At 37.5% G+C, this 26,542-nt stretch overlaps 1 protein-coding gene across 1 annotated transcript in view; it reads right to left on the bottom strand.

Moving 5' to 3' along the window:
* Window positions 1–26,542, bottom strand: part of frtz (WD repeat-containing and planar cell polarity effector protein fritz) — a 509,212-nt gene that overhangs the window by 292,647 nt on the left and 190,023 nt on the right. Inside the window, exon 10 of the mRNA XM_076182931.1 lies at window positions 11,407–11,587. Coding sequence (XP_076039046.1) covers window positions 11,407–11,587 — 181 coding nt within the window. The remainder of the gene's footprint in view (window positions 1–11,406; window positions 11,588–26,542) is intronic.

Genomic DNA, 26,542 nt, shown 5'->3' with positions numbered 1-26,542 from the left:
TAATAAAGTAGTAGCCTCTGTCTGTTTGTTCACAAACTCCTAGGGTTTAGGAGATAGACCCCTATAACCATATATATTCTGATACCCTATCACTCCATGTACTTGGATAACTATATTTCATTAAAATATATATATATATATATATACATATATATATATATATATATATATATATATATATATATATATATTTTGGTTAGGGTTAAGGGTTAAAGTTAGTTGGGGTATGGTGTAGTAACACATCACTACTGTAGTGTCCCCTTAACACATGTAGCATTTTTGTGACATAAGAATTACTATGATTAAACAAACTATTGTAGGTGTCCATAAATGTTATTTATATTTGTGAAATTAATGTTGCCACAAGCCATGATAGCCTTTGCAAGGAGAAAGCATGTAAATGTAAAATGATTATATAATTTTACCAAAAGTTGAAATATTGGTTATTCTTATTTCATTGTGGGCAGAAATGCAATAGAAAAATATTTAAAGTTTGTTTCAATTCTTCTCTTACCGTTCACCATGTAATGTTAACAATCCACTATAATGGTTAGGTTAAAGATTATTCACAAACTCCTCCTAGGTTTTTGCAGATAAACCCCTATAAACATACATATTCTGAAACCTTATAACCCAAGGTACTTGGATAACTATCTTTCATTTGTCTATCTGTTCATGAACTCCTAGGGTTTTGGAGATAGACCCCCATAACCATATATATTCTGATACCCTATCACTCCAGGTACTTGGATAACTATATTTCATTAAAAAAAAAGAAAAAAAAATTGGTTAGGGTTAAGGATAAAAGTTAGGTGGGGTATGGTTAGGTTAGGGATTATTCATGAACTTGCAGCAACGCATGTGTAATTTGGCTAGTGTATACCAGTATATATAATGTCTTTTTTATGTATCTTGGTAATTATTATTATTATTATTTATTTATTTTTGTGTGTGTGTGTATTTACCTAGTTGTACCTAGTTGTATTTTAAGGGAAGGGGAGCTATGCTCGTGGTGTCCCGTTTTCATATCTCGTTTTATCTAAACTATTTTTAAATTCATGTATTGTTTTTGCACACACCACTTTCTCATCTAACTTGTTCCAACTGTCTATTACTCTGTGAGGAAAGCTGTTCTTTTTCAGATCTCTTCTATAGCTGTCTTTTTTTATTTTCTTTCCATGTCCTCTTGTATTTCTGTCATCCCATTTTATCAGATTCTCTCTATCAGTAATTTCTATGCCTTTCATGATTCTGTAAATAGCTATCAAATCTCCTCTCTCTCTTCTTTGCTCTAGTGTCTGTAGTTCAAGTTTTGCTAGTCTCTCTTCATATGATAGTTTTGAGAGTGTAGGTGCCAATTTTGTAATTGCTCTTTGTATTCTTTCAAGTTTTTTTTATACATTTTTTTGTACTTGGTGACCATATTGTTGCTGCATATTCCAATCTTGGTCTTATCAGGGTGATTAGAATTTTCTTCACCATTTCTTCATCCAGGTATGTAAATGCAACTTTGATTGTTCTTATTAAATTATAGGTTTCTCCAAAAATCTTATTTATATGTTTCTCAGGTGACATATTATTCATAACAATGACTCCCAGGTCTTTTTCATTTTCTACTTTTTTTATTCCTTCTCCCAATTTATATGATCCTGTTATTCTGTTTTTACTTTTTCCAAATTCCATTATACTACACTTCTTTGTATTGAACTCCATCTCCCACTTCCTACTCCATTCCTGTACTTTATTTAGATCTCTCTGTAGTGATTCACAATCTTCCGTGTTCACTTTTTTCAATAGTTTTGCATCATCTGCAAAGAAGCTCATATAGCTTTCAATTCCTTCATCCATATCATTAATATATATAGCAAACATTATTGGGGCCAGAACTGTTCCTTGTGGAACACCGCTTATTACTTCATCCCATTTTGAGTGTTGGTCTCTTATCACTACTCTCATTTTTCTTTCTTGCTTCTAATTTCTTAAGCAACTTCTTATGTGGTACTTTGTCAAAAGCTTTTTTTAGGTCTAGAAATGCACAATCAGCCCATCCATCTCTTTCTTGTATTATATCTATTAGCCTTGAATAGAAACATATTAAATTGGTGACGCATGATCGTCCTTGTCTGAATCCAAATTTTCTTGGATTTAGCACATTGTTTTTTTATAAATATTTTACCCATCTATTTTTGACAATTCTTTCACAAATGTTTGCTATTGTACTTGTTAGAGAGACTGGTCTATAGTTGTTAGGGTCTTCTTTATTTCCCCCTTTATATATAGGTACTATATTTGCTTTTTTCCAATCTTCTGGAACTTTACCTTCTTTCAAGGAACTGTTTATTATGCTATGTATTATGTCTGCCAGTTCATTCCTGCATTCTTTCAAAATCCAGTTTGCTATTTCATCTGGTCCATGCGATTTTCTGACATCAAGATTACTCAAGTGGTTCAATATTTCATTCTTTGTTACTTCTATTTCTTTCATAGGGGGGACTTTCTCTTTCCATTCAATCTCTTCAGGTTGTATGTTCTCCCTTGTAAACACAGATTTAAAATGTTTGTTCATAATTTCCGACATTTCAATTTCCTCTGTGTATTCAACTCCTCCTTGTCTTAATTTCTCCAAATCTTGTTTGTTTTTCAGTTTGTTGTTTACAAATCTGTAGAATAGTTTTGGTTGATCTTTACATTTTTCTATGACATCTTTTTCATATTTTCTCTTTTCCTCTCTGCACGCTTGTACATATTCATTTCTATAACAAGTATATATTTTCCATTTTTCTGGTCTTTTGTTTTTCTTCCATTTGGCCCAGGCTTTCTCTTTTGTGTGTGTGTGTGTGTGTTGATAACTTATAACTTATTACTCTGTCTAAAAGTTACACCATACTGGATTTTTGTATTGAGTACCCAAATTTTGTTAAGAAAGTTTATTGCATTGCTGAAAGCTATAGTTTTACACAGAGACACACAATGCAGCAGGACAATTTGGAAAAAAGGGTAAGCATTTTATGAACAAAATATAATTTACATAGAGAAAGAATTTTATGAGTTAAAATAATAAACGTGACAAAAATACTGTGAGCAAGTTTGTGAGTTGTGAAGATAAAATAAAAATTTTCACATACTGTATGAAAGAATTATTAGCATTATAAATGAAAAATGCATAGATACTGATAAATATGATATGAAGTGCAGTGTTTTGTAAGCAATATTTTTCAGATATTGTCTTTATCCCAAAATTGTTATTGGCTTTTATTAAGGCATTACCCTGAGACATTAGGCCCCCTGGGGCTAGGGGGTGTAGTATAGAATATAGCCCACCGCCACATCAGCTGTGTGTCATAAGGGGCGACTAATGCCGATCCCCGGGCGGGGCTCTTGTTTCCCCGCACAGGGCTTCCTCTTAAACTTCCTTTTCCACTCCTCTCATGTCTTCCGCTTGCTGTCCCCTCCCTTCAACCTAATTTTCAGCCGCCCCTCTCAGTAGCGGCTTCACAGACATTCACCACATCAATCCCTCATTCATAATCACTTTAAAGAAAGCCCTGTGGCGATGGCTAGTGAGGACGGGGGCAGGAGAAGGTGATCTCTGGGAGCCTCTAGTCACGAACTACACATAGGTGATGTGGGCAAGAAAAGTTGCTCATGTGTTGGGATTGAGGCAACAACACAGTTCGGTAGCTACCCACATGACTGAGCAGCCCTCTTCAGGATCCACTCTGCTCACCCCACATGGGGAGGGGGCTAGAAAAGGTGCCCTAAAAATAGCTTGCCTCGTTTCTACCTGACTGGAGAACCGCCCCCAGTAAGGTCACCCTCATTGCAGTCAAGACAAACCCACAAATAATAACGACCCTGGCTTGAACTCGGAACCGAACCAACTCCCTGCAACCCCAGCTTCTGATAACGACTCCAGCTCACCTAAGAACCATTCTTCTGAACACTCTCAACAGAAATCACCGGGACACCAGGGTGATAAAATTACTGGTGGTAATCCAAAGAGCAGAGTACTTTTCTGCTCAAATATTTGCTTGACTCTTGATTATGAAGAGGTTTATCTCTTAAGCAAGAATTATGGAAGAGTGGAACGAATCAGACTGAAACTTTCAAATGATGGTAGTTCATATGACTGCTACATAGTATTTGATGAAAATAAATCTGCACTTGAAGCATTGAATGGATTAAATAACCACCGTGTGAATGATTCCATGATCAAAGCTCGCCTATTTAATATAGACAACTTGAAAAATGAGAAATACGACTTTATTCCAAAAGAAGAAGAAACAGTTCAAAGCATGCCCCCTAGAAAGTCTCCTGCCATACTCTGGTACGTTGCAACATACAGAGAGGACAGGGAGAACTTCTTGAGAGCCTCGGAATGTATTGAAAATAAAATAGGTACTGTCCCTAATGAAAACCTAAAGAAATATGGCAAGAGTATCCTGATAAAAGCAGGTAATGATACCCAAGCCAAGCTTCTATCAAACTTCAGACCCACCAACCATGGCAACATAAAGCAAATAACACCCCATAAGAGCTTCAATACCTGCAAGGGCATTATTTTCTCTGAAGACCTATATGATTTCTCCGAAGAAGAAATTTTGAAAATGTGCCCTGAGAATGTACATGAAATAAAAAAGCTAAGAGGAAATAATAACTCCATCCTCTTATCCTTCTCTACCACAGTCCTCCCTGATGTAATAGTCATCAAACACTCAAGATTCAGAGTCAAGAAATATAAGCAATGCCCAACTCAATGCTGCAACTGCTTAGAATATGGTCATATCATCTCAAAATGTAACAATAAAAAAAAAATGTGACAAATGTTCTGAAGAGCATAGAGAAGACAGTACCTGTACAAACATTCCATACTGCCTCCATTGCTCTGGTAATCACTCCCCTAGATCTAAGGAATGCTCACGTTTTAAATTTGGACAAGACATCCTCGAAATAGCCAATTCTGAACACATCAGTATTGGCAATGCAAAGCGGAAACTAATGGGAGCCAATAGAAACCTTAACTCAACCTATGCTGACATAGTAAAAAAATGAAAATAAAATTAGATAATAACTTGTCAAATCGTAACACTGTCGCACACAAGGATGTTTTAACTGGAATTCCCATAACCCAGACTCCAATACCTAACACTAGTGCTACAGCAAACCCTATTAACCACTTCACTCCGGGCCAAAATCTCGTGGGCAGCATTAGCTGCCAGACGTACGATGTTGCATAATAATACTTGCATCATAAAAAATAGTCACCGCTTATATCGATCATTCTCTCTTTCAAGATTCATTTTCTTTGGAATCATTATAAGCAGGCAGCAGCTGCATCCTGATTAGAAAGAAATGAGATCCAGACTAGCCAAGCTTTAAAGTTGTCAGTTAGTTTAACCCCGATCTCTTTAATTGGTCCAAATTTACAGAACTTTTCATGTAAGTCTATATAACTCTTATCAAGAGAAACATATTTTAAATGTAAGACTCTATGACTATTAGGGGCAATATTTGAGCTATTTATTGGTTTCTGAGTATTCAAAGATGTTTTCGTTACTTCAGAATTCATTCCAATTGTAAGTTTCTGGGCTACAGAATTATCTGTCAATGAAGTCTTAGTATTGTTACCGAAGTCCTTTTTCAAGCCGGAGTCATCAACTGGGGGTTTTACTTTTGCCGAGTCAATATCGTCAACATTAGGATTGGCAATATCAGGAGAGGGATCGAGGGTTTTAAGAGGAGGATCAGGTAGTGGAGGAGGTTTAGAATGTACAGTTTGAACAGCCGCCATGATCGTGTATATTTATGAGGCCACACCATATATTACGAAAGAAAGATCAATACATAGAAGATACTGCAGTTGCCTGATGCCTCAAGCAATAAAAGAAAAGTCTCTGCAGAGTCGGGAAGTTCCAGAAACCACTATTTACACATGCAGGGCCTCGGAGGTGAGTTAGAGACTTTGTCAACCCCGGGTTTGTTCTCTTTTGTTTTGTCCCATTTAGGATGGGTCCTCATAGTCATTCTGCATGTGTACTGGATAGGGAGAAAGGAAGTCGGCAGCCTAGTACCTACGTTGCAAACATGCATTCCCCAGTCGGTGAGCTTTCGGCCCTCGCAGGGATTAGTGACCTCGCGGTATACATCCCCACTTGACTGGGTTCAGACATGTAGCTTGGGAGGCACCAAGATACCAGAACCTTCCTTAACAAGTATTAGAGAAAGATGGTGAAAAAGGAGAGTAGGGTAGCAAATATGAAGGATAGGGATAGGGGAATTCACAAAGGAAAAGGGTGAGGGACCCCTATCTATTCACTACCCCAAAAACCTCATCCTAAAACAACTGTCATAGGGTGAGGGCGGCAAATCCTATGAGCACTCCAGTCCATGGTCAAAGACAAGCTAGGGTCGTCAACAAAAATCTTTTGGCTCAGTTTTCGTCTGGTAGCTTAGGGCTGACCTCTCCAGTATGGTTGCACCTGGCTGGCACAGCTCAGCCCATCCCTGCTACATGCAAGCCCCCCTACTACATCAAAGTACTGGGCCTCAGGGGGGACACGGTCAGCCGAGGAGGGCTCTGGGACATCATGGGAAAATTTGGCTGCCCCCAAAAATTCATAGCAATCGTCCATCAGTTTCACGATGGAATGACAGCCAGGGTTCTAGACGATGGCGAGCCATCTGAAGCCTTCCCAGTTACCAACGGAGTCAAACAGGGTTGTGTCCTGGCCCCGACTTTGTTCAGCATGATGTTTTCGGCAATGCTGTCTGACACCTTCAGAAACTGTGAGTCCAGCATCATTATCAGATACATATATGACAGAAGTGAAGGAAACTGTTGTCAGAGACTTCCTGTTTGCTGACGACTGTACACTTAATGCCAGTGATGAGCAGGAGATGCAACAACATATGGACATATTCCTCAGCCTATGACAATTTCGGTCTTACCATCAGCACCAAGAAGGCAGAGGTGATGTACCAGCCAGCACCAGGGAAACAGTACCAGGAGCCATAGATCCAGGTGAACAGAGAGACTCTCCAGGTGGTTGACACCTTCACATGCCTGTGCAGTACCCTCTCTCACAATGCTGCCATTGATGCAGAGATCAATAATAGAATCTCCAAAGCAAGGAGCGCCTTTGGGAGATTGAGGAAGGATGTCTGGGAGAGGCATGGAATCAGTCTCGAGACAAAGCTGAAAGTCTACCAAACAGTCGTCATCACCAACCTTCTTTATGGCTGTGAAACCTGGACAGCATACCAAAGGAATGAAAGGCAGATCAACCACTTCCATCTCAGATGCTTCCACAACATCCTACACATCCGCTGGTAGGACAAAGTCCCTGACACGGAGGTCTTGAAAAAAAGCAGACATCCCTATTGTCATCACCACCATGCACAAGGCTCAGTTAAGGTGGACAGGACACATCTCCCGAATGCCAGACAACTGCATCCCAAAGCAGTTCCTCAATGGCGAACTTTCCCATGGAAAGCGAAAAGTAGGTGGACAGAAAAAGCGCATTAAGGACAGTCACACTCAAGGATTTCAGCATCAACACAGAAACCTGAAAGTCACTCGCTGCCAATCGCCCCTCCTAGCGCAGCGCTGTCACTGCAGGGGCCTGCACAGCGGAACAGTAGCACCTCCATCAGGCTGAACAGAAGCGTCAGGTAAGAAAGGCCAGGACATCCAATGCAAACACCATGGTTCCTACTCACTTTTGCCCTACATGCGGGAGGGGCTTTCTCGCTCAGATAGGTCCGGTAAAAAAAAAAAAAAAAAAAAAAAAAAAAAATAATAATAAATAAATAAAAGGCAATGTCATGGCCATCTTTAACTTTGAAGGGCAAACAACAAAAAGCATGCACCCCCTCGAGAAAATGCAAAACCATGTTACATTCCTGCATACAGATTACCATACAGTAAGTGCATGGTTGTAGATAACCTCATAATAGGCATGATCAAGCAAAATATAATTGAACCTTCAATCTCTAAATGGAATTTCCATCTTTTTGTTGCTCTCAAACATGATGGCTCCATCTGTCCAGTTATAGATTTCTGAGAATTAAACAGTCACAAAAAGACATCCCATTCTAGTATTACATAACATGTTATGCTCCATCAGTGAAAACTATGTAGTTTTCACAACCTTGGACCTCATGTCAGGATATTTCAAGATTCCCCTTTATACTGAGTCTAGAACTCTCACAGCATTCAGCACAAATAATAGATACTTTCAATTCAAACGCCTTGCTACGGGTCTTGTCTTGGCCCCCTCTGTTTTCACATGTCTCATGCACAAAGTACTTGCAGGCCTCCTAGGACACTCAGTTTTCATGCATCTCAATGACATTATCACTGCTTCCAAATCTGTTAGCGAGCACCTATACATACTTAACACTATCTTCTCACGACAAGCAAAGGTAGGACTCAAACTGAGGCTTAAGTGTTCCTTCCTTCAGAAATTTGCTTCCTAGGGCACATCCTTAACTCTCAAGGAATTTTGACCTCGAAGGTCAGAGTCAAGGCACTGATTATCCACACCCTACTTCTGTTAACCACATATGTTCATTCCTTGGTCTATCAGGTTTTTACAGATGGTATATTAAAAGTTATGCTGGTATAGCATCACCCTTAACCACCTTGCTTAAGAAAGACACTCCCTTTCACTGGACACTTCACCAAGAGAAGGCCTTTAATGACTTAAAACAAGCCTTAACGATGGCACCTGTCCTTGCTTTTCCAAAACACAAGCTTCCTTTAACAATATATATGGATACTTGCTACACAGGCATCAGCGCAGTCCTCATCCAACAACACTATACAAAACTCAGATCAATTGTCTATGCTAGCCATACACTCAAAAATGAACAAAATTACTGACATCTAGAACAAGCTCTGGTGTACAGTGCTTTTTTGCTAAGTTAAGAGGAAACACCTAGTCTGATACTGTATAGGAAAGGGAGAGCTTCGCTTAACAAGTGACCAAAATGAGTATCGAGGGAGAGATACTTGGGTGTGAATTTGGTGGAAAAGGGAGGAGTGGAAGTGGAGGCAGAATGTAGATTAAGAAAAGCAAATAAATGCCTTAGGGGATTAAAAAGTGTAATGAGAAATAGACATTTGGGAATGGATGCTAAGAGGAGATTGTATGAAGGAGTGATAGTACTGACAGCACTGTATGGGGCAGAAAATGAAACATAAGAGAGGAAGAAAGGAAGAACTTGAATGTGTTTGAGATGAAATGTACACGATTTACTAGGTTGGATAGAGTGAGAAATGAGGAAGTGAGGAGGAGAGCAGGGGTGGAAAGGGGGAGATAGGGTTGATAAAAGAGTATTGGGATGGTTTGGACACATGGAAAGAATGAGTGAAGTAAGATTAGTAAAACAGGTGTGGAAGGAGTGAACATGAGAGGATGACTAAGGATGAGATGGATGAATGGGGTATAAGGGGAACATCTGTTGAGGAAGGAAGGGAGAGGACAGAAGATAGGGGTGAATGGAGAATGGTTATGTATGGATGATGCTGTTATGCATGGAAGGGAGTGGGTGGGGGATGGGGGGTGAGGGAGTATGTGTCAATGTTATTTTGACACAACCTGAAGGGGTTTTTCCCCATCTCTTTTTCTGCATGAGGGGACAGAGAGGGAGGAGTTGCCGATTAAATGAAGCGGCCTTGCTTTGGATGTGCTGTGTCTTGCTACACTGCTTCTGACTCAGGGCAGTGGGGGAGATGCAAAGATGACCCATCATCCAGGAGGGGCCAAGATAAGGAGGGAGGGGGGTGAATGAGAGTGGATGTGGGGATGGAATGGTTGGGAGTGGATTTTATGACTGTTTTTGGTAACCTCCCTTGTAAGGGGGAAAAAACCCGTTGGTATATGTATAAAAAAAGTCACTCCTTCCCTCCCTCTGTCTCCACTCTTGACACTTTACCTACCATACTCAACTCAAACTCCCCTTCCTTTTTTTAGTTTAGTTTCAGTGTTAACAAATTCATTTTATCACAGTTGCATTACCAACTTCCTCATTTTAGCTTGTTACAATTCCATGCATATTCTGAGACCCAATTACATTCTGGTTTCAGGACCACACCTCCATATATGGTAAGATTTTAGCAATGCTTTGCATTTGGGAAACATCTGGGTCCTTGGTGTAAGTTTAGGTTCTTCCAGAATTTCTTCATTTTCAGGTGGATGGTACTGCCTTTTGCAGGCAGGCACTCACTCCGGTAGTGCTCGGGCCATTTGCTGACCACTCATCACTCAAGCCAATTGCATCCAGTTTTTGTGGTTCTGTGCTGCTGTCATCCATTCATAGACACACTCCAACACTCCTCAGGTCCTTCTTCACATTATCATTCTATGTAGTCTTCCTGGGAATCTTCTTCCTCCTTCAAAACTGTCTACTATCACCCTCTTTGGTGGACTTTCCTGGTCCATTCTAGCAATGTATCTGGCATATTGTCTTGACTTTATGATATTTGCTTGGCCTAAGGTGAGGTGGGTGTCCTTCTACTAGTACCATGTAACCCCAGATGGAAGAAAAAGAAAACCATCAAAAGGGGCAGATGAACTTTTTGAGTCAATGGCCATCCAACGTGTTTGCCATGCATGGCATCCCTGCAGGGCCTGAAGACACAAGTCCTGGTGGCTGAGTGATGTTCCAATCCTGTGGTTGTGCTGAGGCATCCCCCTGGGACTAGTCACATATTTCTTTGTTGTTCTATTCAGGCCAGGAGATGGCCCCTTTTGGTTCATGGAGGCAAATCAGCAGGAATGCTTGACTTGAATCTCTGGGTCAGCACACTGAGTCAAGCAACTACTGCCTGGGCCAACACCACACAGTCTGCTGCTCCATTTTTCTATTGTCTAGGTGGTGGATGCATTTACTCTCCCATGACCCTTGGGACTATTGGGCTAATGTGTATACCCAAGTCCTAGTCTCCCCTAGTTGGGCTCAGTGGTGGATATCAGTGTGAGAGGGCTAATTGTATACACAAGTATGTGGCAACCATACTGAACATCTATGGTTGGGGATGGGCTTGCAACCTGCCTGCCAAAATCACTGAACCTGCTATGTGAGGTGCTGGGGTGTTGTAAATGAGGCACAAACATATCGAGCTAGGCTTGGGGTGAACCTCCAGTGGGCTCTCTGTGTGGTCTATCTGGGAAGAAACAGGACTATGTTGTGTGAGTGTGGGGTTGTTTCTACATCAGTAGTGAGGAGGAGAAAGTGGAGAACAAATATAATATGTCAATAGCAATGGGAGGGTTAACATTCTTAAATCAATGGCAAATATACTGTTGAGACTTACTCGCTTTTGGATATTGAAGTTCCACCTCTTCTATTTACCTAGTAATGGCTCACAGACTAAGAGTGTTTTAACAGACAAACACTTACCATCCCCAACATGATCAGAAAAGAACTTTCCATGCAGATGTTTGTCAATGGTAAGTGTTGCTATGTCTGCACTGGCTCGATTAATGCCAACGGTGATAAAGTGTCCAGATGAAGACAAAAGCTGGTAGGTATCCTCACTTCTCCATTCCTGCCAAACCACATTTTCTCTTGCCAAAATTTCCTGAAAAAATAAAATACAATCTTTAACTAAAGTCTACATACTCAACTATTATCATTACTACTCAATTATTATCCAAGGCATCACCAATCTATTCTATCTATACACCAATATATATATATATATATATATATATATATATATATACATATATATACAGATATATATATATATATATATAATATATATATATATATATACATATATATATATATATATATATATAATATATATATATATATATTTGTGTGTAAAGACAGACAAATATGGAGGTGAGGTGGCAAAATGAAACGTTAAGGCTAGAGTATGGAGCTTTATTAAAAACCAGACGTTTCGACCAGGTTTATGTCCTGGGCTCAAACGTCCGCACAACTGGCGGTCGGCGAGTGTGGGGGGACAACGTGACCGGGATGAGGTCACGCAGGGTCATCAGATCACCATGTAAGCTGTTGATGGACTTTGAATCTTTTTCTGTATTCAGTCCACTGAGGAAGGCCCAAGAGGTCGAAACATCTGGTTCTGAATAAAGCTCCATACTCTAGCCTTAACGTTTCATTTTGCCACCTCACTTCCATAAAAGCCACAAAACTTATTCCAAATATCAAAGATAAATCATACGATAATAGACTAAAACATATGAATCTGTTTTCCCATAGACTCAGAGGTGACTTGATACAGGTCCTTCAAATTCTAAAGGGAATTGACATCAAAAATGACAAAATTTTCACATTGAATGAGAATCAGACAAGAAACAATGGTCTCAAACTGTCCGCAAATAGATTCAATTTGAAAGTAGGTAGAAACAACTTCGCCAACCGTGTAGTTAATGAATGGAATAAACTTCCATCACAGGTAGTGCAATGTAGTTCAGTTCGAAGCTTTAAAAATTATTTAGATAAACACCTAAGCAAGATTCTGTAATGATTATAGTTTATTTTATATATATATTTTTTTGTTATCATTTGTCCGTTTGATTTTCATTTATTTGTAGTTATGTCAGTTTATCATCATTTACTATTTACCTGTTTGTTTATTATTTAACTATACCTATGCATTTATTCATGTATTTTATTTGTTATTTACATTATTATAGTTTTTATTTAATAATTTATTATTATGATATTTTTTTCGCATCCGACCTAGATATGGACCAAAAGGTCTCCTGTCGGCATGCTCCGCCTTTGTAATTCTTTGTAATATATATGTATATATATGTGTATATATATATATATATATGTATGTATATATATATATATACATTAGTATAAATGGACAGTAGGTTGCAAACTTCTCCCCAATGCTTCTTATATTGGTGTTACCACTACCTCTGTGAGCAGAAGACTCACATTGCATGCCCATGAAGGAATTACGCAAATACGTGATACAAACACACAACAAAACTCCAGACAAGATATAGTCAACAATACAAAAATACTTAAACACTGTAACAAGAAACTACACATCTTGGAAAGAGTCTACATTACACAATAGACACCCCTATCATTAATATACAGATAGACACAGTTAGTACTTTACAACTACACAACGAGGCTGCATGGCAACAATGATCAAACGTCCAGCTACAGCGATGTCCAGCTATGTCCCACTAAAGCGAAGGCTTCACCTCCGTCTGACCTAACTCTCCAAGTTCCTTTTTCACTCTTATTTAAACTCCTGCTTTGTATATTTATTCTTACTTACCTGAAGATGGTTGTATGATTCAACCAAAAGCTTGTATTTTAAATTTTGTGTAGTGTTTTTCGTTATAATAACACCATGGATATCGGAAGCCTTGTGTTTCACCTGCCCTCAAGAATCAAGCAAACTATTCGGAAAATTGAGAAAATTACTAATTAGATCAGTGGTTCCCAACCCCAGGGTCGCGAGGATGTTTTTGAGGGTCGCCAGAGGGTCTTTTTTAACTTTTTTTTCATTCAAGTTTCAAATGTATTTAAATTCATTGTGCTAGTAAATATAAACTGAACTATAAAAACGAAAGTTTATAAACATTATGCAAGTACAGTAGTCCCTCAAATAACGCGGATTCAATCATACGCGGATTTTATTTCAAGACCATCTCATATGTAGAAAATTGTTTTAAAATTCGCGCCGAGTTGGGCACGCATACGCACACACGCGGCACCATCGCAAACATTTGTGGTGACTGCTTTCTATTTTACCATATACAGTCGATCCTCATATAATGCGGTCATTATGTACACTGGGAACTGCTCAAACAAGGGTGTGGGGTGAGGGGAAAGCCGTGGATGGCTGCCTGAGGTCACGTGTCAACCTCCGGGGCGTTACAATAAATCGCGTTATCTGAGGAACGACTGTATATATTTTGTATTTTACTTATATTCATTTCATTTTATTTTACTAGATTTTGTTAGAAAGGGGCTTCGCCCCTGAGATCTCAGCATGTTGATGAATTCGATAAACTCTTAATTTAAAAATTTTATATTCCCTATTTCCATTCCTAATTCTCTCTCCATCTCACTTATTTTTTTTTTTTTACTATTACAATTTTCACTTATTTTACTTTTTCTACTTCTACTGTTAACAGTGTTAATGATGATATTAGAATCCATACTAAAAGGATTCAAGTCTGAAACACTACCGCTATAATTACCAGTTTTATTGAGCGAATGAGGAGGTGACGACCTCATTTATTACTAACCTAAAGTGCGATACGAAGAACAACAAATCGGGCAGTTCGAATCGCGTCACCTGGATCGATCGATTTTTTTTTTTATTTAAAAGAATAAATTGTATAATATAGAGATGAAATTGATATTAGCTCGTTTAAAAACAAATTTTTATCGAATTTATTCTCAATTTAAATAACTTATCAAAGGTATGTATGGCAAAGAAATTATTTTTCTTATATATATTTTATTTTTTATTTTTCAAAAAAATTAGCCAATATTTGTTCGAAAAGCTCAATTACTTTGAATGCTACTCATGAATTGGAGCCAAATTTAATCTGAAACATTTACAAAGTAAGGTCGAGTCGTAGAAAACGAAATTAGTCGATCGATCGAATCGAGAAAGTCTGACTATTTTTCATTTTTTAAAAGAATTAGCCAATATTTGTTCGAAAAGCACAATTACTTTGAATGCTACTCATGAATTGGAGCCAAATTTAATCTGAAACATTTACAAAGTAAGGTTGAGTTGTCGAAATCGAAATTAGTCGATCGATCGAATCGAGAAAAAAGTCTGACAGACAGACAGACACGACACGAAACTGCTTTTGTTCGAAAAGCTCAATTACTTTGAATGCTACTCATGAATTGGAGCCAAATTTAATCTGAAACATTTACAAAGTAAGGTTGAGTCGTCGAAATCGAAATTAGTCGATCGATCGAATCGAGAAAAAAGTCAATTTTTCATTTTTTTTAATTAGTCAATATTTGTTCGAAAAGCTCAATTACTTTGAATGCTACTCATGAATTGGAGCCAAATTTAATCTGAAACATTTACAAAGTAAGGTTGAGTCGTCGAAATCGAAATTAGTCGATCGATCGAATCGAGAAAAAATCTGCCAGACAGACACGAAACCGCTTTTATTTATTAGATTATATTCCACTTTCCAATATTTTATTATTGCTGTTTTGTCTCACTTTGATCATTTATGTACTCGTAAAGTTAAGGTTGTTTGTTGGTTGCAATCCATTAGCGGTGCGCTTGATTCTACCTGTTCCCGCGACTTGTGCGGTGACCCATTCCTCAGTCTCTCACCATTCGTAGTGCTGGTCAATTGCTCTGGAAGTCGTGTTCATTATCCCTCCACGTGTTCTTCACATGGCACCGATACACTCCTCTAAGCCAACAAAGATTCAAGGAAAGGCTGGAAAAATTGCTAAGCGAGAAAGGAAGTGTATGACGTTATCAGAAAAAATAGTCATTTTGGACAAACTGAGAAGTGGTATGTCCTATGCATCATGTGCCAGAGAATACAGACTTAATGAATCTTCTGTGCGAACCATAAAAAAAGTGAAAATGACATGCCGTGACACATTGTGCTCCTGTTTCTGCTAAAGTGGCGCATCACATCAGACGAATTTATCATCCTTTCATATCTTCGACGTCGGCATCTTCGTTACTTAAAAATCTGTTTTAGCACCTTTTTTGTTTTTCATTTCCGCACACAAAATTGCATATTACGGTGATACATTTTAATTTACAAAATTAATATTTAATTTTCTATTGCTATATTACTCCCATGGTCGAAACTAAAGATTTACCCCCGGTATTTAATATGAAATATCAGCATACGCGGTAATTTCAGGAACCTAACCCCCGCGTTATTCGAGGGACTACTGTACGTAGAAATATAACATGAAATGGTTGAATTTATTATTACAATTAGGGTCGCGACTCCGGGCTAAGTGTGGATTTAGGGTTGCAGCCAAAAAAGGTTGGGAAACACTGAATTAGATAGTGGATATTGAATTACTCTGGTCTTCAATCGAATATATATATATATATATATATATACACACAAGGTGTTCAGGATAAATTTGATCATTTTTTTTTATCTTCTGTCATTTCAGAACCATTTGAAGGATTTAATAGTGGTAAAGTGCAACGGATAGCTGATTCTGTGTATTATAGGTGGGTGTGAGAGCTAGAGAGTATGGGCAACTAGAAAGCACTGGAATATTGGAAGAGAGTGACCTGCATCATAATGATTCACACTGGATTAAAAAATTCGGAAATCTTGCTGCAGCTCGGTGCTCCTTGAATACCATGAGGGCCGTGAGATGTGAGCTTGAGAACTGTGACGGAGATGTGGAAGCAGTGGGTAGCAAGAAGGATCATAGCAGGCATTCTGATTCTGTCTGCACAATGAAATTCGCTGAGAAGCTAGGGAAAAAAAAAGGGGGGGGGGGCAATGTGGACCTTGGCAAGAGAGATGGGTATCGGAGTGGTGACTATGAAGAAAATGCTGAATGAGGATCTTCGTTACTCCTCATACAAGAGGTGCAAGGGCCAACTACTCACTGCCAAGGCCCATGAGAACTGCCTTACATAAGCCAAGAAACTCATCAAGGTCAAACACCCAATCGACCCTGGGATGCTCTGGTTCTTATCAGAAAAGAACTTCTGCCAGGACCAGTTGCACAACATGCAGAACAACAGGTGGCTAGCCTACAGTCTGTATGAAGTCCCATGCTCCATGAAGACCAAGTTCCCTCAAACTGTGGTGGTCTTTGGGTGTGTTTCCAGCAAAGGCCATGTCATACTGTCCCACATCTTTGAAGAGGGACTCAGACTCACTTCAGATGGCTATATTGAGTTGCTGTCCACTGTTGTCAAGTGCTGGGTGGAGAAGGTGGCTGTGGGAAGAAAATATGTGTAGCAGCAGGACTCTGTTCCATGTCACACCTCTGAGAAAACCCAGAAGTGGCTGTCTGAGAACTTCTACAACTTCACAAGTCCCAACATGTGGCTCACCAACTCACCTGATTGCAACCCCATGTGGGGCATGGTTGAAAAAGACACCAATCATACTGCCTGCATCTTTAGAAGAAAAATAGTTGAATCCACCTTAATCGATGAATGCCCGAACCTGAACATCTCCAAAGGTCAATGGTCCCCAGACATAATCTCACGGCTGGCTGTGAGCCGTTTGGTTAAAAATTTTCACCCTCTTGGCCCCGCCCCCCACCAATCTTGACCCCACTTCCCTTCTGACCTCACACCTCCACCCACACATCCCCTCCCATCTGACTTCGCCCTGCATGACGTATTGCCATATTTTGGCTATGCCTATTCCTTTTCTACTCTTATCTCAATTGTATTTATGTCTCTGCAAATTCTTATAACCTGTACTTTCTTGAAGAGGGCTATAGCTATAGGCCAAAATATAGAAGTCATGCTTTCCTCTAAGTTTCCTCTTATTCCAACTGTGGGTTCTTCATGATTATAATTTTACAAATGCGTTACTACATTTTGTCCAACTTATATATATATATATATATATATATAATTCCCCCTTATAAGAGAGTTTGCTAATACAATAAACATTTTTTTTTTCCAACTTCATTATGTGTTACAAATGAAATTATTCATTTACAGAGATGTAATCTTTGCATGGTTTAAGTGAGATGGAAAGAAAGGAATGTACATGGGGTGTGTGAAAAAAAAGAGTGGAAATATTGCCTCACTGAAGATTCAACAAATACTTACACTTAACCCCGTTCCTACAGTGATGTTCCCTAAGCCAGCGTTTCTTAACCTTTTCTGACCTCAGCACCCCTGCAGTCCAGCACACCCTAATTATGGCAAATATTATGTTACTACAAGGATAAAATAAGGTGAATTGCAGTACTGCTTGATCCTTTATTTTGTTCATTCTTAAAAAAAAAAAAAAAAAAAAAAAAAAAAAAAAAAAAAAAAAAAAAAAAAAAAAAAAAAAAAAAAAAAAAAAAAAAAAAAAAAAAAAAAAAAAAAAAAAAAAAAAAAGGATGCCAGTCCTATTGGCAAAAGCAATAATAAAAACAGAAAAAAATCATGAATATGGACAAACTCAAACATACACTGCAGGGTAATCATGCACTAAATGCAATTTTTGCTGTTGCTTATGTAACATTAATTTCTCTAATCAACATTTTGTGTTGGCCAGTCACTTTCATATCATGGAGCAGCCCACCTTGAAGGTGGTTCCGGACAGTTGTTTTAATCAGAAGCATGGTGGATAATGCCTTCTAACACAAACAGGTTGTTGGAAATGGAATTATCTTCTCCAGTGCTGCCTTCACCAGTTCAGGGTATACTACCTACTGATCACACCAAAACCCAGACAGTGGCAATATACGGAATTTTGTCTGAAAATCCTGATTCACCAGCAGATCAATAAGCTCCTCCTTTAGGTTGTCAGCATCACTCATGTCTGCCAGGAAGGATTGCTGAATCCATTCTGGAAATGTTTGATCCTTGGGAAAGTACTTTGCCATGGTGGTCTCAAGGTGTGAGAGGTGAGCAACAACATTTTCTACAAGCATGGGGCTGACTGTCTTATCCCCTAATTTCCCTTCAAGGATAGGAAAGCTTCCCACTCTCCCTCCCTAGATTCGATGTTTCCAGAGAGAGTTTACTCTTGAAGGCTTCTACCTTCTCTGTACAAAGAATATTAGTAGCAAACATGCCTTGCATGGACAAGGTCATTCAAATGGCTGAAAATGTCTGCCAGATAGGAGAAAGAAAGGATGATCGTTTCGTTTTCTAATTTTTCAGCAAAGTTACTCTGATACTCTTGGAGAAATATTGCAATCTCATTGTTCAGCCTTGCAATACGAGTCAGGATTTTCCCATGGGAGAGTCACTGCACTTCTGTGTGGAAGAGAAGAACTTGATGTTCACTTCCCATCTCCTCCTAAAATAACTTGACCACTTTGTGGCTTTAAAAGGATTACAAAGGCAGAGCATGCCGACAGGAGACCTTTTGGTCCATATCTAGGTCAGATGCAAAAAAATCATAATGATAAACAAATAAATGAATAGATAAAAACTATAATAATGTAAATAATATATAAAATACATAAATAAATGTATAGGTATAGTTAGATAATAAACAGGTAAATAGTAAATAATAATAAATTGACATAACTAATAATACATGAGAATCAAACAAATAATAATAAACAAATGGACAAATGGTAACAAAACAAATAAACAAATAATATAAAATAAATGATAGTCATTACAGCTTCTTGTTTAGTGTTTATCTAAATGATTCTTAAAGCTTCAAATTGAACTACATTGCACTGCCTCTGCAGAAAGTTTATTCCATTCATTAACTATACGGTTGGTGAAGTTGTTTCAACCCACTTCCAAATTAAATCTATTTCTGGACAGTTTGATACCATTGTTTCTTGTCGGATTCTCATTCAGTGTGAAAATTTTGTCACTTTTGATGTTGTCAATTCCCTTTAGAATCTAAAAGACCTGTATCAAGTCACCTCTGAGTCTACGCTTTTTTAAGGAAAACAGATTCATATGTTTTAGTTGATTTTCGTATGATTCATTTTTTATATTTGGAATCAGTTTTGTAGCTCACCATTGTACTTTTTCCAGTCTGTCAATGTCTTTAATGAGATTCAGTGACCATACAAAAACAGCATATTCCAAATGTAGATGAACTAACGATTTATATAGCTTGTTAATGAGTTATGGACTTTTGAAGTCAAAAGATTGCGCAATCAGTCCTAGAATCTTATTTGCTTTCTCAGAGGTTGAAATACACAGCTTCGATGATTTGAGATCATTACTGATAATTACACAGAGATCCTTTTCACTATCCACTTTTGTTAACGAATTTCCAAACAACTTGTAATGGTACTGTTATTTTTACCTATGTGCATTACCTTGTGTTAAATTTCATTAGCCACTTTTCAGACCATTGCTGTAATTTATCTAAATCTCCTTGAATATCTAATTGGTTTAAGTCAGGGGTCGGGTAACTTTTTTGGGTGTTACCCCAATAGAATTTGTAGTAAAATGAATTTACCCCCACACTTGGAAGTACTCTGGTGGACAAACCAATTTACTTATAGAATCCATGGATAGTAATAAATAAACAAAAAATTTATATTGGAAAAATGTTTAATGGTTAATTTCATCTATCATAGGAAATAAAAGTCTGTCTTTTTGGCATGTAAATAGCACACAAGAAAAAAACGTAGGAATCACATTTATAAACAGAAATAAAACACTCTTTTTAGCATTACATGGCACACAAGCAAAACTATTGACCATCATGTATTTCAAATTCATACAATAACAAAAGAAAATGTTATTGAATCCACTATTATGGGGGAAAATGATTATCCTTTCTGGCATAAGAATGGCACACAAAGAAAAATAATGTTATTCTTTCTGGCATAAGAATGGCACACAAAGAAAAATAATGTTATTCTTTCTGGCATAAGAATGGCACACAAAGAAAAATAATGTTATCCTTTCTGGCATAAGAATGGCACACAAAGAAAAATAATGTTATTCTTTCTGGCATAAGAATGGCACACAAAGAAAAATAATGTTATTCTTTCTGGCATAAGAATGGCACACAAAGAAAAATAATGTTATTCTTTCTGGCATAAGAATGGCACACAAAGAAAAATAATGTTATCCTTTCTGGCATAAGAATGGCACACAAAGAAAAATAATGTTATTCTTTCTGGCATAAGAATGGCACACAAAGAAAAATAATGTTATTCTTTCTGGCATAAGAATGGCACACAAAGAAAAATAATGTTATTCTTTCTGGCATAAGAATGGCACACAAAGAAAAATAATGAAGAAAATATTGAAAACTTTAATATTTTAACATCAGATTGAAATCTTTAATATTTTCATATCAGCTACCTCAGGCTTTGGAAAAATGATACTGTTTCATCTTGGATACAACAAACTCGATATCAGGGATTTTTGATGTTACTGCTACTAGGATGCTGTCTTCAGGATTCAACCGGTTTCTGTATTTTGTTTTTAGATTTAATGGGTAGAAAAACCTTGTTCGCAAACGTAGGTTGTTGCGAAAGGTAGTAGCATTTTAGTTGCTTCCATATGTGCAGTTTTATAAGCCTTTGCAGTTTTTGACATCCAAAAACTTGAGAGATCATCCTTGCTCTCAAATTCCATTTTTGTTTCACTGTTGGAACGAAGTTCAATAAGCTCTTCTGCCAATCCTTCAGGCTGTTCAGGCAAATCAGCCAGCTCACTTTTGAAGGGATTTACAACCCAGCTGACAGTATGTGAATCAAGTTCTGGAAAATAGTCACAGAACCTATTTCTAAGTTTGGTCAGGTGCCTTGTGACTGACTCCTTTATGTCACTAAGACTGCAGTCTTGGAATTCTTCCAAAAACTCTCCCAGTTTTGGAAAGGCAGCAGTCTTATTGACATTTACTGGCCTGTTACTCCACTAACACGCCAGGTCAAAAATCCACCAGGTACTGTAGATGACGAGGGGCTAAATAAAGACTGATAAGTCAAGGAGCAAGTGCCACTACCAAGACAACAACGCAAAAGCGGTCTCACTGAGGGTTAAAAACAGTTTCAATACTGATTCAATACTGATGAAGCAGTTTCAATACTGATATTTCTCCGTTTCCATAGTTTTAAAGATCGTGGGATCCTCGATGCATTCTTTTCTCCAACTTTCATATCAGTTTCCCTCACTTAGCACATCCACATCCGTAGCACGTTCATTACCCCCCTAAATTTCTAATTTACCCCTGTTCCCCGACCACTGGTTTAAGTGATCATTTGCCATTCTGCACAGTTTAGTATCATCGGCAAATTTGGAAGCAGAAGATTTTAGTCCATGGTCTATATCATTTATATATACTATGAATAGAAGTGGCCCGAGAATGGAACCCTGAGGAACTCCACTTGTAACATTTTTCCACCTAGAAGTTTTTCCATTTAAAACTCTGTTTTTGATCATTCAACCAATTATTAGTTCAACTTAACCCATTCAACTCCGATGACAAGATGTCTTGTCATTTGGTCAAATAAAACAAAAAATCATAATAAAACAACAAAATGTTTGATGATCAAACAGCACCAGAAAAATATGACGTCATCAGTCCTCCTCGAGAAGGACTGATGACGTCATATTTTTCTGGTGCTGTTTGATCATCAAACATTTTGTTGTTTTATTATGATTTTTTGTTTTATTTGACCAAATGACAAGACATCTTGTCATCGGAGTTGAATGGGTTAATATGCTACCACTTATTCCGTGTGAAGCTAATTTAGGAATTAGTCTTTCATGGGGGACGGTATCAAAAGCTTTTGCAAAGTCTAGATATATTAAATCTATATTGTTTCTTTTGTCATAATTTGAGATAACTGTGTTGTAGAATTCGAGTAAGTTAGTCACGCAAAAACATTTCCGTCTGAAACCAAGCTGGCTATCATTTATCAAACAGTCACTTTCTAAATGATGTTTGATAGCATCTCTAATGATAGTTTCCATCATTTTTCCTATGATTGAAGTCAAACTTACTGGCCTGTAGTTATCTGGATTCTTTTTGTCACCTTTTTTGAATATGGGAGTAACATTAGCTAGCTTCCATTCTCTTGGGATATTTCCAGATATGATGGATTTCTTGAAAATAATTTCTAATGGAACAACAATTTCATTTTTCATTTCCTTTAAGATTCTTGGATGCCAACCGTCAGACCCTGGTGTTTTATTAACTTTGAGTTTATCTATACACCTTTTAATTTTTTCTTTTGTTATATTTACTGTAGTAAGTTTACCTTGACTCCAGATGAAATTCACAACTTGAACACAGACAGAACCTCTTTGAAGTGAAGCAACAACACCTTTGCTGACAAAGCATGATGATAGAGAACACAATGCTTCACAATGATATCTGGTATCTCCTTTAACAGAGCAGCCAAGCCAGATCTATACCCTATCATGGCTGGGGCACTATCTGTGCAGACCGAGCCTACCTTCTCCCACTTGATCTGATGCTTCTCAAAGAACTTGTCCATGAGTTGGAATATATCTGCTGCTTTCATCATCGTTTGCAAAGCCTCACAGAAGAGGAATTCTTCTTTAATTTCACCATCCTTGATGTTTTAAACATCAGTGGATTCATCCAACTGCAGACTAATGTCCAAGATGTCACAGCTCATCTCTGCAACTTTCCCTGCAATGACATTATTTAATAGAGGCACATCCTTCAACTTCTTGGCTGCCTCTGTTCCCAGGACTAGTTCTACCATCTGAATGGCACATGGATTAATCAGGTTTTCCAGGGCCGAATGCAAAGTCTTCATCCTGATACACTGGTATGCCACCTCGTAGGAAGCTTGAAGAGGTGGTTTCTGCAGTGGCTTGAAAACAAGTCAGGGTAATGTACCTTTCTGGTCATATTTAGTTCTCTTAGCCTGCAGAGCCTCAAGAGTCTGTTCATGTTCTGCAGCTGGATACTTTGCCTGGTGTTCTCGGAGCCCAGCAAGTTTTAAATTGGAGTTGCAAATAATGAAATGGCAGGTCATATATTTTGCCTGGTCTGGTCCTCTACAATTGTCCAGGAGTGCAGTGAAGCCATACGTGACATACTCATCACTCCATTTACATGTCTTTGGCATAGCAGAATCACACAAACCTGTGTAAAAAACAGAAAGGCTGGTAGAAAAAACATTAACACTGTCTACATGCATATATATGTGCAGAGGCACAGAAAAGCACAGAAAAGGTTCGGCAACTCACAAAGGTGATGAAGAGTTAGAAGGGAACCACAATCCAGCCTGACATGCTTCTCCCCACTGTCCTCTGACTCACTGATGTGCCCACTGCCTGCTACTTAACCTGTATGAGACGTGTCCGTTCACTTCCCCATTTTCTCTCTCACACCAATGCTGCACAATCACTATTTCACACACAGTATACATTTGTGTGTTATACATGGGAGGGGGGTGGTCATGGATACCCAAAATGATTAATCACAATGTAAAAAGTGTGAAATTAAAGTAAAATGGAGGAAATTGTTGAAAGGTTGGAAGAATCCCAAGATGGCCATTTGTTTAGGCCAAATGTAAACAGATACACAGAGTTGGCTACTGGAACAAGAGCAAAGCAGAATATAAATCTCAATTTTAGATCACCAAGAGGTACTAAAAGGTTTTTATTTGATAATGGAGATGCAAGTAATTTTTTGGGATTCAATGGGTACAAAAGAAGAATCTTTAGTAGAATTATAGACATAGAGAGGGATATGAGAAATATGAACGATGCATGAAAGCAAGAAAGAAAAAAAAAAGAAAAAAAAAAGACCTATGGAAAGTAAATAAAGACTTAAATAATGAAGTGGCTGACTTAAAGAAAGTGAGCAATAAAATGAAGCAAGAGATTAGTGTACTCTAAAAAAAGAACTGGCCAAGCTGAAAGGTGAAAATGAAAAGCTGAAAAATAATGAAAACACAAATGAGACCATAAGGAAAGAGGTAGATGAAAGGATTAAAGCAATGATCATGGAAGTGGGAAAAAGCATAGGAGAAAATGAATTACAGCAACTTAGTAATGTCTGGAAAAAAGACTAGATATGGTAATTTTCATAGAAATAGTTCATCAACAGATGCAGAAGGCCAAAGATGCAATTATCAAGGTAATTAAACAAAAAGAAAACATATGAGATACAGTAGAAAAAAAATATATATATTAGTTTATGGAAAAACATAATCGAAATGGTTTTCTGAGGAGAGAGAAAAAAAAAGGACAGAGAATTGGCTTTTTTTTTTTTTCTAAAAGTAGTACAGGAAGATGACCAAGAAATGGACAAGGAAATAGAGTAAGTGCACAGAATGAGTAAATATGTAGAAGGAAAAAGTTGACCACTAAAGATTAAATTAAGGTCACAAGTAGCAGTGGAGAAAATCATAACAGGAAAATTGGCAAGAAGCAAACATTACAAAAATACATGGATAAAAGAAGAGACATGAATGACGAGGAAAGAGAAAAATTAGGACATTAAGAAATGAAGTATATATATATATATATATATATATATATATATATATATATATTATAAAAAAGAGAGAGAGAGAGAGAATGGAGACTGAGAAAATGCAGTTCTATTGGAGGGTGTTAGATATGAGACTGATAAAATGGTATACTCAAGAAGAAAAAAAAAAAGACTTCAGAGAATGGCATGGAGAGTCTAAAAATTAAAATTAGCATATACTAATATAAATGGAATTATTTCAGGAATGAACAAACTTAATGACTACCTATCAGAAGGTAAATGAGACATAATGGAAATTGTAGAGACAAAATCAAGAGGTCCACTAGTACCAGTGTTGTACATGGATTATATAATCACTGGCTTAGAGATAGGGAGGAGAAACAAGGTGGAGTCATGTTCCTGGTTAAGAAAAATCTAAATGTGATGAAAGTTCCATATGAAGTGAATAGGACAAAGATGATTACAATAAGAGTCGAAGACAATGACATGAAAAACAGAAAATTTGCAGTGATTTTTGTGCCCCCAAAAACAAGAGTCTTGGAGAAAGATTACTTCAAAATGTTAGTAGACACAAAATCTTCATTAAATGAGATGCTCATGTATGGAAGTAATGCAATACTCATGGGTGATTTTAATTACAAAGAAATATGTTGGGAAGAGATGACAGTGAAAGGTGGGGAGGATCATTGGGGAAATGTATTACTTGACATGACCATGGAACATAAAATGACACAATGGCTAAACAAAAACACTAGATTTAGAGATAATGAAGAACCATCAAGACTAGATTTAATATTTACATCAGAACCTGAAATATTAAACAAAATTGAATACAAGACACCAATTGTGAAGAGTGACCACATACTACTCGAGTTAGAGTTAGAGGAAATATACGGTATGTAAAAAGATGTGAGAAACACAGAAAAGGTAGATTGATGTATGACAAAATGGACTTTGAAAAAAAAAAAAAAATCTTAAAGCAAGCTGGGAAAAATTCTACAAAGAAGAAACAGAAGTGGAAGAAAAATGGATTATTTCAATGAAAATCTATAAAGGAGTGGAGAAATATGTACCAAAGCAAAAACAGGAAAGAGTGTACATTCAGTGTTGGTTTAACAGAAGGTGCAAAGTGAAAGATTGAAGAAACAAAACTTGGAGATGGAGAAAAGACAGGAAACCTTGAAAAAGGCAATTATATGTTCAAGTAATGAGTATGTAAAAATACGCAGGGAAGAAAAATGTAATTATGAGAAAGACATAATAGAAAAAGGTAAGGATCAGCCAAAGCTATTATAATGATATGTAAATGGTAAACTGAAAAACAAACAGGAAATAGTGAAACTACACCAAGGGACACTGAATACACAGAAAATACTGAAATGGCTGAAGTTATGTGCAAACACTTCCAGTTTGTTTTCACTAGAGAAAAAATACAATAGGTTGAAGGGTGAGAAGTAAAATCC

The sequence above is a fragment of the Oratosquilla oratoria genome, unplaced genomic scaffold (genome assembly GCF_046742065.1).
Source record: "Oratosquilla oratoria isolate Oo_2021 unplaced genomic scaffold, ASM4674206v1 SCAFFOLD98, whole genome shotgun sequence".
Taxonomy (NCBI): domain Eukaryota; kingdom Metazoa; phylum Arthropoda; class Malacostraca; order Stomatopoda; family Squillidae; genus Oratosquilla; species Oratosquilla oratoria.
This window is presented reverse-complemented; position numbering and strand designations above follow the sequence as displayed.